We start from the raw sequence: 15,706 nt of genomic DNA, 5'->3' as shown, positions 1-15,706 counted from the left end.
AATCAGTCTTCTCTGAGAATCTGACAAAAGATATGGAAGTTCTCACCTCGCAAAATACATGCAACACATACATACGTATAAGGTTCTGCATATAATTTTGGGGGTTAGCAATACCCTGAAGCCTGTAGATGGGCCCCCCATGTTAAGAACTGTTGCCTGATAGATGGGGTTAATGTGTTAGGGGAAATTCAATGTGGTCAAACAAAAGACAAATGTAATCACCAAGACCTGCTGTTGATAAAATGGGAAAGGTAATAGTTTGGGGGATCAAACTACGGTGCTAGTTCAAGGAGTAATAGTTCAGTTAATACTTGGCAAGGCATTTTTCTTATCCAGCTTTACTTTTCTCAATTTAAATTAGGGGCTGAATTAAAACTGCTGAAGGTCCTCACCAGATCTAAAATTCTCTAGGTCTACAAGTAAGTTAGGCCCTGATTTTAATAAATTTAAAAAGGCCCCCAAAACAAGTTCTCAATAAAAATTTCAGGTATACCTTTTCTCCTCTTAGAAAACCAGACATCTGTTTCAGTCAAAAGCTGTTTTAAAGATCCATTCCACGAAGGCACAAGTTGAAGGAACATCCACTAGGTTAAAAAAGTAAATTTAAGAAAAAAATTACAAGATTTCATCATGTTACAATTTTACATTCAAACTGTTTCCACCTTAAAACATAATATCTAAAAAATTTAATTTCCAGTACATGCAATTGAAAGAAGTAGAACTATTATATGACATGCTTACAAGCTTTAAATTCATCATGGCTTTGGGGCACCTGGGTGGCTCAGTCGGTTAAGCATCTGACTTGATTTTTGGCTCAGGTCATGATCTCAGGGTTGTGAGACTGAGCCCTGCATTGGGCTCCATGCTGCATGGAGCCTGCTTAAGATTCTCTCTCTCCCTCACTCCCTCTCTCTTTGCCCTCCCTCCCTCCCTCTCATCATGGCTTTAATCGTGGTCCAATGATAAAAACTAAAACATAAAGAATAAATGAATAAATAAATTATAATAAATAATAAATTAATAAATAATAAATGAATTCCTGAAAAGTATTTATGACCTCAAATGCAGTACAGTTACACAAAATGGTAAATGTTTAATATATATATTACATTAATAATGTTACACTAATTTATTCTACTCATCAATTAACTCAATTTTACTAAATATTGCGTAAGGTTATAAAAATATCTTAATTATTTAATAATAATTTAATAGATTATTTAATAATAATTTATTAAACAAAGGAAAAAGAGTTTCTTATTGTTTTATTACTGTTAAGACAATATACAGAGTAGTTAGGGGGTATGGACTTTTAAATCCTGGCCCTGCCAATTAACAGCTAGGCAAATTACCTAATTTCTCTGGGCCTTAATTTCTTCATTTATAAAATGAACATGATACCTCATAGAACATTAAAAGAGTTATTATGTCTAACTTACTTTGAATAGTGCCTGGCACACAGTAAGCACTTACCATTCCTGGCATAAAAGCAATTACAACAATAGGAAACAATGAATGCTACCACTGGCTCAGAGACAGAAATGGCCTGTCTACCCTTCCTTCAATGATTACATAACTCAGTTCCTAACTTCCTTGAAAAAAAAAAGAACAGTAATAGAATCTCATCTCTACCACAAAATAAGCAATTCCAATGATGTAACTTAAAAGGTGTCTCTGTTGCTGGGGACAAAAAGCTAAAGGAAAAATTATTCAGTAGGAAAAGCAATGGACTAGGGCTCACAAATCTGGGTTCTACCTCAAGTCTGCCACTTGGTAACTGTAAAAGTTCTAAGTCCTATCATCTATAGAACAAGAATGATAGCTGATTTGTCTCTTCAGAGTTGTGAAAATAAAATTAAAAATGTTAAAACCTTTCAAAAGTTTGAAATGACACATACGCCTGAAGTGTAAATAAGGTCTTTAAAGAATTTCACCATTTTCTAGAAAAAGTGAAAATTTCATCATAAAGTCATTAATTCAACTTCGAAAACATTTCTGAAAACCATATTAAATATTTAACATTTCTGATTATGTAAATAACATAATAGCATGCTTGTTTTTGAAAAAAATCTGGGAAAAAAAGAAACATATTCCTAGGATAGAAAAGTATGTAAAACCAAACAAAGGAAATAGGGCAGGTGCTCTCATGGCCTACCACTTGTCAATTGCAGACCCAACAGTAAGAGAGGTACCTTGCATTCCCAACAGGAAGAAGCCAACTTTACTATTCTAGCAGGAGAAAGGAAGAATTTCTTCTTGCCCAGCAACAAGTTCAGCCAATAAGGAGATACCACAACTCAGACAACAAGGAACTCTAGCTTTCCTCCAACACACTTTCATTCAGAGCAGCCACTTCCAACTTCCTCTTTTTCCTCGATAATCTTCATCTCCTTTGAGGTCTAGACTTGCCTATGGTTTGTCATAGCTTACATGTCCCAAATTCCAATTGTTCTACTATTCCCAAATAAATCCATTTTGCTGGTAAAATAACTGGCTATTGTACTTTTAAGGTTGACAAGCATAAGGAATGAAACTAAAATCACTCATGAGAGCAAATCCCTAAACAAAGTTGGTTTTGTTTTGTTTTGTTTTTAACATTTTGGCATATTTCCTTTTACATTTCTTATATTTACACCATTTCTATATTACTGGACACTAGCTGTTTTTAGTTTTTCACTATTATAAGTAATGCTGAGGTGATGTCCTTACATACATATCATGTCAATACCTTTTTAAGAGCTGTGTATACATCCATCTCCACTTGCATCACAAATAAGTTAGATGAACCAATGAGCTGTTTCATGACATTTATACTAGAAAAGATAAAATAGAGGTAGTGAGTTTATTCTCATGCACAGGCTAAAGCACCCTGGTGGAACTAAAAAATTTAGGTCTTTCTTATGAAAAGAAAATGTCATCGGTATTTTTGCCCGTGTTGGGGCAAAAAAAAAAAAGAATCTTAGACAGAAATAACCTATCTGAACACAAGGATACTTTTAATTCAGATAGTATTCTATGAAAGGTCTTTCTTTGAACTGACAGGAAAACAAAGAACTTTGATCTGCTGATTAATCAAGTTAAAACGAAGTCTCAATGAGATAACTTTTAGTATGCTCTGATAAAATGGCAGTGTTCCTGTTTTGCCTTTCCTGCCCATTCATTGTTAAAAAAAAAAAAAGACACTTGTCAGAATTCACTGAAACATCTATATCTTTAACCTTTAACATTGAGGCTTAAGAGAATTGCGTAGTCATAAAACACGTTCTCATTAAGAGTAGGATCAAGAAATATGTATTAGTTTAAATTTAGAGTAGAAATTACATTACCAGCTGTTTTTCCCCCTTCAAGCCATAAAAAGCCAGAAGAACATCTAGGTTTTTTAAGATGACCACTACAATTTATCTTCTTTTTGAAAGAGCTCAATGAGAAATTGTAAAAAACAAAAAAATGAAAGTGTTTCTAATGATTTTTTTTTAAAGATTTTATTTATTTATTTGACAGAAAGAGAGAGAGAGAGATGGAGAGAACAAGCAGGGCAAGTAGCAGGCAGAGGTAGAGGGAGAAGCCGGCTCCCCACAGAGCACGGATCTGGATGCGGGGCTGGATCCCAGGACTCTGGCATCATGACCTGAACCAAAGGCAGATGCTTCACCGACTGAGCCACCCAGGTGCCCTGATGATTTTCAAACCAAACATAACGCAGTTTTGTTTATGCCCTGACATCATTAGGTAATGATTTTTTTTGGTAGAAAAATGTTTCTTAAACTTTTCTACCAAAGTACCTCTTAAAGGCAGGGGAAAGGAAAGGACCCAGAAATCCAGGAGATGATCTAGCCATAAAAATAACATTTCTACTACTTCTTTTATTTCATCTTTAAAATTCAAAGAGGCTTGAATTCTCTCTATTCCATATTGCATTTAAACATAAAAATGTTTATCTTTTTCTCCACCACTTCCCCACCCACCCTTGAAAAAAAAAAACAGTAAAATTGACATCACAGGAATGATCTGAGGGCAAAAACCATGACATCATCATCTCTGTATCCTTCATAGCCCCTCACAGAGTACCTTCATATACAGTGGACATTCAGGAAGTGTTTGCTGAAGGAAGGCGGGAAGGAAGGAAAGAAGGAAAGAAGGAAGGCAGGAAGGAATAATAAGCAGATGCTATTCAAAAGGCCAACCTGATTGCAAATTTAACTTCATCAGGCCTAGCATAAGTTTAAAACAACCTCCTTAAACTTAATTTTGCAGGGGTGCCTGGCTGGCTCAGTTGTAGCGGTGACTCTTGATCTCAGCGTTGCGAGTTGAGCCCCATGTTGGGTGTGATTACTTAAAATAAAATCTTTAAAACTTAATTTTGCAATGGTAAAGATGGTTTTTAAATAATCTTTTAGATTCTCTAAGAGCCCAGCAAAAGTGAGGTAACACTTGATATTTTTCTATAGTTTAATGGTAACAATGAATTTTTCTATTAAAATTGGTTAAAATAGTAGACATAATATACATATTATTTATGACAAAATTTGTGAAGCCATTTCTTCAGGTCATAGATCTCAAGACACCTTTCATTAAATTATTCACTTTTCATAAGTAATATATTTTTGTATAAAGCACATGCATATTTTAACAAATAAACATTATTTTAGGATGATTAATTATAAAGTTATTTAAAATTAAAATACCTGAGTTCCTTAAAAAGTTCAACATTCTGGTGAGTCATCAAATTGTTCAGAAGCCATTCAAGGCACCTGAAATTAAAACATGGAATTACTTACTACATGACACATAAATAATATACCATGTATTTATGACTTCTTTAGTAGGACTTAGTTAAAATAAAAACAATTAGTCTTGCCAGAACATGCTCAAATTTTTAAATTTAACAACCGAAAATTTAGTATTGTTTTTGTCAGCAGTTATTAAGAAAATATTTCCTTTATATTAATAAGGGCATTTCTAATTAAGAAAAACCTCATTTCAAGTTGGTGTTACATCATTTATGAAGGGGCTTGCACACTTCTATTACCTTTGAAAACGGGTACTGCAATTCTCAGGAGTTAAAAACATTGCCAGTAAGTGTACTGATATAATGTCTATGATGCCTACTACTTAAAAAATATTAATAGAAAACGCACTGTAAAGAGTGACCAGAGTTTTTATAAGCCATGTATAAACATGTATAACCCACCCATGGTCACTTACAAAGGCAACACTTTCAAGGAATTTACTAATTCATCCAAATGTAAAAAAGGACTTTTTATAACAAAATTCTAGTCCCCTACATTTTTTTTCTTTCTTTCTTATAGCTATACATTCTTTTAAGAAACCAAAGCAGCCAAATTCCCACAAGTGGGATGGGAGGAAAAATAAAAAAGGTAACTCACTTTTTCTTTACAGAATCTAATCCATAGGTCCCTGCTGATGTGTAATAGCCACATACAGTTTTCACATTAATTGTTTCCTTCATTGTCTCACCACACTGCTGTATTAAACCATCCTGTAAATATAAATAAGCACTGGAAAGGCCCATTTCACGTGGGAAAAATTAGCTCTGAATATGTGCTTGTACATATTAAAAGGTTAAAAAAAAAAAAAAGGAAGAAAGAAACAAAGAAAACTCATTAAGTGCAGTAAGCCTAAATTTTTAAGTCCAGTAAAAATACTGAAAAAAAAAAATATCCAGCAAGTATTCAACTAAATACTTGGAATTGAAAAACAGAATGGAGGGGATAAAAGCAGTAAGGTAGTAAAGTAGAGATGAATATTGCTATTCTCTTTCTTTTTTTATTCTTCCCCTCTCTGGGACATTTGCAAATTTAAGCAGCATTATGTCTGGTTTGCCTGTTCTTTTTAAATGAAGACCTTTTAACATACTCAGTCGACCATGTGATGGAGCTATGCAAATAAACAGTATGAACCATCAGAAAGTGTTTACTGAAGTATAAAACACTTCTCAATTTCTAAGAGATGCACCTAAAACAAATACACTATTTACATTGAAATATTAATCTAAAATGTTTATATGTAAGACTTCAAACTAATTTTATTTAATATATGGAAAGAATGTCACTTTTTACCTAAATTTCTGAAATATATTCATCATGCAAGTATATTATTAAGTTAGTTAGTTAAGTCATAAAGATAATGCAGAAAAGAGATTTAGGACAAAACCAAAAGGACTTAAGTTGGAAAAAAAAGTATACTTTTTGAAAATAAGTATTGAAAGGATGACAACATTTAAAAAATTAAATCATCTCAGCTAAATATATTGAGCAAGCTATTTACTAATACTTCAAATAAATAATTATACAAATGTCACAGAAAAGGAAACTTAACTTTTTCTAAAGATCATAATACAATATTGAGTCCATTAGGATTTTAAACTTACCTGAAAATCATTTGAGACTAGCCCCCCAGCCCCTTCTGCTTTCCTCTTAACATCTTGTCTGTCACCAAGTCCAGTGGATTATCCCTGATTAATCTTTCTGTGATCCAGTTTGTCCTCTCCATGCTTATTGCTACTGCCCTACTTTAGACACTACCGCAATAAGATTTTGTCTCTAACGTACTCTTTTCTTCAGTACATCCTTCACATTATTTCTGAAGTATTCTTTCTAAAACACCAGTCTTTCCTCTGATTAAAAGCTTCCAAAAGGGGGCACATGGGTGGCTCTGTCGGCTGGGCATCCAATTCTTGGTTTCGGTTCAGGTCACGGTCTCATGGGTCATGGGATCGAGCCCCACATGGGGCTCCGCGCTCAGCAGCTAGTCTGCTTGAGGATTCTCTCCTCTGCCCCATCCCCTACTCACGTGCAAGCTCTCTCAAATAAATAAATTTTTAAAAAAATCTTCCAAAAGTACCTACATATAAAGTCTAAACTTCTTAAAAGGTATAGAGGGATTTTCACAATCTGGCCTCTGCCACCTTCTCTACAACCCTTCTTTCATGTGCCAGAGCTTCTTGTATGTGCCTCTTACTTCTGTGCTAGAGCCACGTCCACTCAGATTCTCTGATTCTCTACTGTTTCACATCTCAGAGTATTAATTTACTCTATAAAATGCTTCCTTTCCCTTTTCTTTCTTTGCAAGATAAATACATTTTCAGTTTTCAAGACTCAACTTCCTTCTTTGCATCACCAAGCTGAACTGACCACTCCTTCTGTTCATCCACTAAATCCTACAGGATGTTTATTATCATACCGATAATACTGGACAGTTCTTACTTTATCTCTGGGTCTGTATATCAACCCTCCTGCCCCCATTCCACACACATTTTATACCATGAGTTCTCTGAAGGCTGGGACTATGTCTTAATTTACCTTCGGATTCCTATGCCTAGTTTGACACATTGCTCAATATATTTCTGTTGAAAGAACAAATCTGTCATTCTACCAATGGATTATATGTTTTTATGTGGTTTACCACAATTATTTCATAATTAAGAAAAAGTCAACAAAAGTAAGCACTCAATGTTTTTCAAACCCATGACCTAAATGAATTAGTAATCATAAGTGATCTGCTTAATAACAGTCAAGATAAATCATTAACAGAAATCTGTAAATGGACTTAGACAAGTAAATTCTTACCACATTATAGTAATTCTAAGGTATCTACACTGAAATAGCCTGCATTTACCTTACGACAGACATGATGACCCCCTCATCTATAATAAATTGGTTTTCATTAAGCATTTTATTTTATTAGTAGTATTTTTTTTGGTTAAGCATTTTAAATGATTATCACAAATGACATATTTACACATTTCATTTTTATTTTAAAAACCGTAAAATGATAAGCTTTATTTTTGTTTTTAGAATAGATACTTTGAAACAAAGATCCAACTGTGATCCTTTCTTTGAATAATGTGCACACTCACCAACTGCAACATACAAGCTGCTGCCAAAATGGCAATAACTCGACTGGGCTTTATTAAGACATCATCTCGATACAGTGACCCAAATGCAACCTGCAGTGCTGAAAGCAAAGGCAGACATGGGGAATGAAATAACAGTGATATCTATAAAAGTATTACAAAAATAACAACAATGACCATCTTTACACTCTAAGACATATGTCTAAATTTAGGATGTACATAAAAGAGAAGTATCACTAATTAAAATGCTAATAATGGTTACTGATTAATGGTACTAACTTAATAATAATGTTATAAATTTCCATTTATTCTACCTAACAGAGCTGGATTCTTCCACATCTAATCTTGACATTAGCTGGTGGTCAGAATTAAGATATCCTTGGAAAAAGTTTTATGAAGACATCCTGTGTAGACCAATCATTAAGTACACAGACCCCATGATAATCTTAATCCTGGTGCTTTCAGTGCTTCATTCCTGGGGAGCGGGAAATAGCTCCTGGTCTTCTCCATGCCACACTCTCCCCCAGCCACCACAGCTATCTAGGCCTGTCCTTCCTTCTCTCCACTGCCACTCTTGTGTTTATGAATATCCTTAGCTCTCCTCTTTGCCTGTGTTGTGAGTACTGGGTACTTACACTTGGGCAATCAAAGAGGGGAGCAGAGAATGAGCACTGGAATGGGAATAAGGAGAACTATAGGCTGATTGATGCGCACTGAACTGCTGAGACCTAAAGTAAGTCCCTAAATCCTCTGGGCCTGAGCTTCCTCATCTAAGAACTCAGAACTCTAAGATACCCATTACATGAGTCATACCCTACTGTTCCCAGAGAAAGTCTTCACACATGGGGAATATCAATAAACACTATTTACCAGCTTTTCCTTTTTTTTTTTTTTTACCAGCTTTTCTATGTAATTTTTAAAAATAGTCATACTCTTCCTTCCTTCACCCTACATCCTCCATATCCCAGGCAGATACACTTATAAACATAAGTAAGCAGACTGATAAGGCCTACATGACTAAGTAGATTAGGGACAGATAGAACAGAATTGATAAAAACTATGGAGCAAATCAATACAAAGTTGACTCCCTGGAGTGTTAAATGGAGCTTTTTTCTAGCCTACAAGATTGGAAGAAAATATTTATCTTCTACTAAATGAATAAAAAGGTTATGTTACAATTTTTGCATAATAGTAATTATGGTGGGGGTTACCTTCTATATCAATATTCTGGTCCGGAATCTCCAGTTCAATAATATTCATGCTGGATTCTTTCCAAGAACCACTGAACATACTAGAAAAGTAGCCAGACTTAAAAAAACAAAACAAAAAAACAATTATCCAGTACGTTCTGTGTCTTCCAAATTATTTTCCCATTTCAAATCCAAGCAACTCTTCTATCAAAATAAGTCCATATTATTTTAGGAGAAAAATAATTGCTAAACACGTCTACAGGAAAATGAAATCGAAAATGTCAAAATACTTTGTATAGTATTAATTTAATGAAAACTAAACCAAATTCTCATATTACTATCTGAATTCACTGTTCTATTCCCAGTGCCTACAACAATGATTTGAAGAAAGAATAGATACATTTGATGAAAGAATAAATGAGTAAAATATTTGAGTCGTTACAGCAACATTTTCTTTCATTTTGAGAGTTTTGAATCTTTAAAATGGGGTAGCAGATGGTAATATTGTCAGCACACAAACCAAACAGGTATACCAGCTAAATGAATTAGTCTGTATTTGCTGGGTCTTGTCTTTAATTTAACTGCATTTTCCAGAAGGAAAGAAGAGTAAGGGTCATTCACTTTCAACCATATCTACAAAATACCATTTCGGCTAAATTCATCCAATTTAAATAATTATACACAAAATAAACAAATTTAGCAATCTTAACTTTAGACATTTTCCCCCTAACTTTTTTCCCTTTTGTCAACGAAAGGCACCAAAATAAGAACCTTACTGAAGTAATTGACAAAAGGTATTTGCTGGAGATAGACAAGGCAAGAAACAACAATTGTTGGAGAGGATGTGGAGAAAGGGGATCCCTCCTACATTGTTGGTGGATGCAAGTTGGTACAGCCACTCTGGAAAACAGTGTGGAGGTCCCTTAAAAAGTTAAAAATTGAACTACCCTATGACCCAGCCATTGCACTACTGGGTGTTTACCCCAAAGATACAGACGTAGTAAAGAGAAGGGCCATATGCACCCCAATGTTCATAGCTGCATTGTCCACAATAGCCAAATCATGGAAGGAGCCGAGATGCCCTTCAACAGATGACTGGATTAAGAAGCTGTGGTCCATATATACAATGGAATATTACTCAGCTATCAGAAAGAACGAATTCTCAACATTTGCTGCAACATGGACGGCACTGGAGGAGATAATGCTAAGTGAAATAAGTCAAGCAGAGAAAGACAATTATCATATGATTTCTCTCATCTATGGAACATAAGAACTAGGATGATCGGTAGGGGAAGAAAGGGATAAAGAAAAGGGGGGTAATCAGAAGGGGGAATGAAACATGAGAGACTATGGACTATGAGAAACAAACTGAAGACTTCAGAGGGGAGGGGGTGGGGGAATGGGATAGACTGGTGATGGGTAGTAAGGAGGGCACGTATTGCATGGTGCACTGGGTGTTATACGCAACTAATGAAGCATCGAACTTTACATCGGAATCCGGAGATGTACTGTATGGTGATTAACATAATATAATAAAAAAAAAAAGGTATTTGCTGGGCTGGTATGACAAGTTAAAAATAAAAATCTATTTTCTAGACCAAACTAAGTGTGTGCTGTATTTCTGATAAAACAAGACTCTGAAATGAGATGAGAGGACTTAAACAACTACTGTCCATGCAAAGAGATTGCTGTGAAATGCAATTAGAAAGAACATGACTTGAAAGAGCTTGAGTTATTTTTAAGTAACCACCTTGTTTACTCAAATAGAAAAATAAAATACTTACTTGACATAAATATATTTTGTGTAAGTTCCACTCTTCTCCTAGAGCACAAATCTTAATGTCACTATTTTCACCATTCAAAAATAATGTTTGATAAATATATTTGGAGGTACTCTTTAATTTTTTCCTGTTAAAAGAAAAGCAAATATTATATATGTGTAAAATTGAATGTTTTACTGATTTTGCATAAAACTCAAAATACTCCTTTTGTTCAATTTCTATGAAATAAAGCCAACTTATCCACTGTGTAAAAGGAATAGAGGGATATTATATTCAAATTTGCATGAGCACATAAGAAACATTAACAGTGGTTATCTCTAGGGTACTATATTCCCAGGAGGGTTAATAGTGGCTAAATGGGACAGCATGTACATGTGACCTTTCACTGTGCACCATTTTTGCAATTTGTGATTCCTGAACTAAGTGAATTACCTGCAGGTCAGCACAGTGATTTTTGCTCACTTCCTCATTTAGAGAACAGTACTATGGAGGATCTCAATACAACTGCAATGATACTTCTATTCAACTACAGAACGGAGAACAAGAGTAAAAATTTTACCTGCCCAAGTAATTTTTAGAATAATTTACATTTAATCTTATTTTGGTACCAAATCATTCTTAAACTAAACAACTTTTTTTCCCATTAGACAAATGGTCTGCAGCCTTACATCAAAGGTTTCCAAAACTATGCTCAATGGAGAAGTGTCTTCGGGGCCGCCAGAGAGCGCTGAGGAACAAACCCTGGGCATCCTCACCTAACTTCAACTAGGGCAGCATTGCATCTTAGGGATTTCTGCATAAGATCTCATTTAAAAGATTAATTATATACTTTTTTAAGTTTGATAATCATTGTTCAAGATGGTACAATGAATAAGAAAACCCTAGGCAGAGGCCGATAAATACCTTTTTATATTCCTGGCCAATCCTGACAAGTTTTCTTGGTAGTTAAAAATTTTTAATCTTTTAAAAAATGAAGTAATTGTTTCAGAAGATGTCTTGAACCAGTGTGTTTGCCACGTCTTCCCAACAGACAGTAAAAATAGCACATGCTTTGGTGGTGGAGAGACTTGGGTTTGAGGCCCTCAGTTACCCCAGATATAAAGAGGATATTAGTAGTAATCACTTCATTGGGTTACTGTAAGAAATAAATGGGACAATACAGTTTCCAGTTTCTGATGGCACCATCCCCAAATCACATCAAAAGATTAAAAGTACAGAAAGGATTAAGCCCACAACAACAGAAAGTAAGGGTGGGCTTATCACCTGATGAGAATTTGATGGATCTGGAAGTTAGAAAATAAAAAGAGCAGCAGAAGCCACAGCCCCGAATACATCATGAAGGTCTAGGATGCAGGTTGAAGCCCATCTGCCCTTCAGAAGCCTGTGTGGGTTGAGGGGAAGAGTCTCAGGAGAAACAAAAGGCAAAAGTGAGGCTGAAAATGGGGAAACATGTTCCCCTAATGGCCTATTCCACAATGTATGAACACAGAATACAGAGAGCCAGAGTAGAGATAACTCAGGCATAAAGATTCCAAGGCTGTTCGAGGAAGGAGTGGACAAATCTATCAGGAAGGCGTTGGCACCCCAGATAAAGCAATCCTCATTCTGGTATTTGAGGAATTTGTAGCCTGTGAGCTGTTAACCCATTCACCCTGATTCATGGTCCCCAAACTACGTGTCAAAGCACCTGGAGCACCACACCAAACTCAGGGATGCGTGTAGAATATTTTATACTCGAAGGAAACAACACAGCAGCATCTTTCAGATACCATGCTATCTACTACTATTAAGCAGTAGTTTGAATCTAACTATGAGATATTTCTTTAGGACCAGAGGTACCATGAAAAAAAATTACTGAGACACTAAGGGTGCTGTGAACAAAAAAAGTTTGGGAATCTCTGCTCTAAAACAAAGCATGCCCCACCCATACCCAATTTAGTAGTCAGTCTTCTTACTTAAAGGGAAGGCTTAGTAGAAATAGATCTATTTACTCAATTAAAACACACACACACACACACACACACACACACACACACACACCCCAGTTAGTCATTCTTAAATATAAACAGACAACCAAGGATGACCCAACATGAAGAGAATTAGGAGCATTAAAGACTATTAAAAAGAGAGAAACTGGCCCCAGAGGAAATATATTAATTCAACGGGAAGAAAATTTAAAACACTCTAAAATTAGTATATCTAGATATCTGACATTATTACATTTATAAAACAACAGGATGCTATGATAAAGAAAACAAGGGGAAAAAGGGCTCTTAGAGACTAAAAACACGGTTACTGAAATTACAAAGCCAAAACAGAGGCTGACTGAGAAAGTTAAGGAAATTTCCCAGAAAATAAAGTGAAAAAGACCTAAAAAGGAAGAAAAGAAAAGAGAAAGAGGTACATTCCAAGAAATCCAAAATCTGGTTAAGAGGAGTCCAAAAAGAGAAAACAAAAATAACAGGGTGGCACAGCGGTTAAGCATCTGCCTTTGGCTCAGGGCGTGATCCCAGTGTTACGGGATCGAGCCCCATATCAGGCTCCTCTGCTATGAGCCTGCTTCTTCCTCTCCCACTCCCCCTGCTTGTGTTCCCTCTCTCGCTGGCTGTCTCTATCTCTGTCAAATAAATAAATAAAATCTTTAAAAAAAAATAACAGGAAAAGGGAAATCGGGAGAAATTAATGGAAGAAAATTTCTCCAAACTAGTCTCCAGATTGTAAGGATCAACCAAGTGCTGAGGCAATTTAAAAGCCCACACTTAAGCACATTCTAGTTAAATTCCAAAATACCAAAGAAAAAAATTCCAAAATTTCCAGAGGGAAAAAAGGTCACCTACAAAGAAAAGAGAATTAGACCAGCATCCTATTTTTCATCAACACTGTAGGCTACAAGACAACGAAGTAATATCAACAAGGATATGAAGTTATTTTAGAGTTCCATACCAAAGGATGAATAAAGTGAAAGACTAAATTTACATTTAGATAGCACAAGTTACCTCCTTTTGCACCCTTTCTGAGGAAAATACATGAGGATGCAGTTCTCTAAAATGGGTGAGAAAGAAAAAGACCCAGGCTACAAAAAACAGTAGATCCAATCCTAGAGATGTGGTAAAATTAAGTCCCAGGATAAGCGCAGACCTGGAGAGCAATGGATCCAGAATGGAACAGGAAGATGAAGGGATGGGGGGGGGTGTCTTGGGTTTGGAGGACACCATGAAAATGTGTTTGGAAAGATAAGAAAACCTGAATATATAATGAAGGAATAGTATTCTTTTGTCAATGGTGAGGAGGGGGGAGGCAGTTAGAAAACTCTAGGAAAATAAAAAAGCAATACAAAGAAGGGAACTATTGCAATAAGATGCAAATGAAAACAGGGCTGGACTTTGAGCACTTGATGGAATGAGAAAAACGACTGTACTTAAATTTAAGGTTAGAAAATTTCACCAATAGAAAAACAAGGAGTTGTGACATTGCACCCAGGAAGTACCATTTATAATCTTAGCACACTACTTGACTTTGCAGCGAACAGTATTTACATAGTTCTAACAACAAATACTGTTTACTAGGTTTCAAAATTTAAAGACAGTCTAGGCACAGCAAACACCCAAGATCTGGTTGCAGAACAGCTGAGTTTTAAGTTACATTAATGTAAAAGTAAAAAATACAGTTGTCAAAAGGTGTGAATGAAGTGGAAGGTGGGCATGGAAGCCAAAGCTTTTAAGGGAGTAGTGGGTTGAGGTGGGAGAGCGCATCAGACAACCTCAGAGAGCATAACTGATGCCAACACACAAATTTCTAGGTCTTAATATTTTCTTGCACCCTTCATCCATGCTGGGCTGAATAGCCAGGTCTCTTCCACTGATACAAAACATACTAAATTCTCAATGTATTTTCTAATAAGGGTTTGCTTTAAAGACTTTCCATTCTAGGCCATTCATGTAGTTCAGGGGTTGGCAAAGCTTTTCTGTAAATGTCTGGGCAGTAAATATTTTTGGCTTTGTGGGCCAGACAGGTTCCAAGCAAGTTTTTTGGCATCCCAATGGCAGCTGCCTGCTTGCCCGCCTTAGCCTACCACATCTCAGTAAACTTCTCTACCATCTAGTATGGGCTACGGCCACACCACCTCCAGTATCTGAATCTCAGTTGGGGAAAGATGGCTATATTCCAAATTTGTTCCTTCCTTGGGTATTCTGTCTCAGTCTGAGAAGTTGTGATTGCACCCTTATATCCTCTATTCCTGTATATTTTTAGAGATCTCTTTACCTTAGTAGTTTACCTTCAGTAGTTATTTCCCCATTACTTGCTAATAACGGTTGTATTAAATTTTTCCCTGTTCAAATTATGGCATAGTTTCTCTTTTGGATGGACCCTGACATAGATTTCAAAAATGGCACTAAATATAAGTGGTCTAAATAATAATTAATAGGCAGAGATTATCCTAACGGATTAAAAAAACGCTAGACTCAACTACACGCTCTCTACAAGATACCTATTATAAATATAAAGATAGAGGTAAAAAAGGAAACAATGGAAAAACTATACCTTTTAAGCACCTATCAAAAGAAAGTAATAGTGGAAATATTACCAGGGATAAAGAGAGACGTTTTGTAATAATAAAGGGGGCCAATTTATCAAGGAGACATAATATTTACTGAGTGCTTCAACACCAGGCACTGTGCATTATACACAATCTAGTATTTGTCAAACCCTAAAAGGTAAGTATTAGCATCACCATTTTACTTATGAGGAATTAAGGCTATCAAGCACAGAATCCAGACTAGAAGTCAGAATCTGAGTTCTTTATACTAGACTGACTCTCCAAAAATGTGGTAGGGGTGACGGAGGGGGCGGGGGTGTGG

The 15,706-nt window shown here is 35.6% G+C and overlaps 1 protein-coding gene across 1 annotated transcript in view; it reads right to left on the bottom strand.

The window, feature by feature from the left end:
• The window catches only part of GMCL1 (germ cell-less 1, spermatogenesis associated), a 35,963-nt gene that overhangs the window by 18,711 nt on the left and 1,546 nt on the right, over nucleotides 1-15,706 (bottom strand). The window contains exons 2-8 of the mRNA XM_034657276.1: nucleotides 10,851-10,974; nucleotides 9,088-9,184; nucleotides 7,880-7,977; nucleotides 5,388-5,500; nucleotides 4,686-4,751; nucleotides 2,729-2,813; nucleotides 466-584 (exon numbers count right to left, since the gene is read on the bottom strand). Of these exons, the coding sequence (XP_034513167.1) occupies nucleotides 466-584; nucleotides 2,729-2,813; nucleotides 4,686-4,751; nucleotides 5,388-5,500; nucleotides 7,880-7,977; nucleotides 9,088-9,184; nucleotides 10,851-10,974 (702 nt within the window). The remainder of the gene's footprint in view (nucleotides 1-465; nucleotides 585-2,728; nucleotides 2,814-4,685; nucleotides 4,752-5,387; nucleotides 5,501-7,879; nucleotides 7,978-9,087; nucleotides 9,185-10,850; nucleotides 10,975-15,706) is intronic.

This window comes from Ailuropoda melanoleuca, chromosome 4 (assembly GCF_002007445.2).
Source record: "Ailuropoda melanoleuca isolate Jingjing chromosome 4, ASM200744v2, whole genome shotgun sequence".
Lineage (NCBI taxonomy): Eukaryota > Metazoa > Chordata > Mammalia > Carnivora > Ursidae > Ailuropoda > Ailuropoda melanoleuca.
This window is presented reverse-complemented; position numbering and strand designations above follow the sequence as displayed.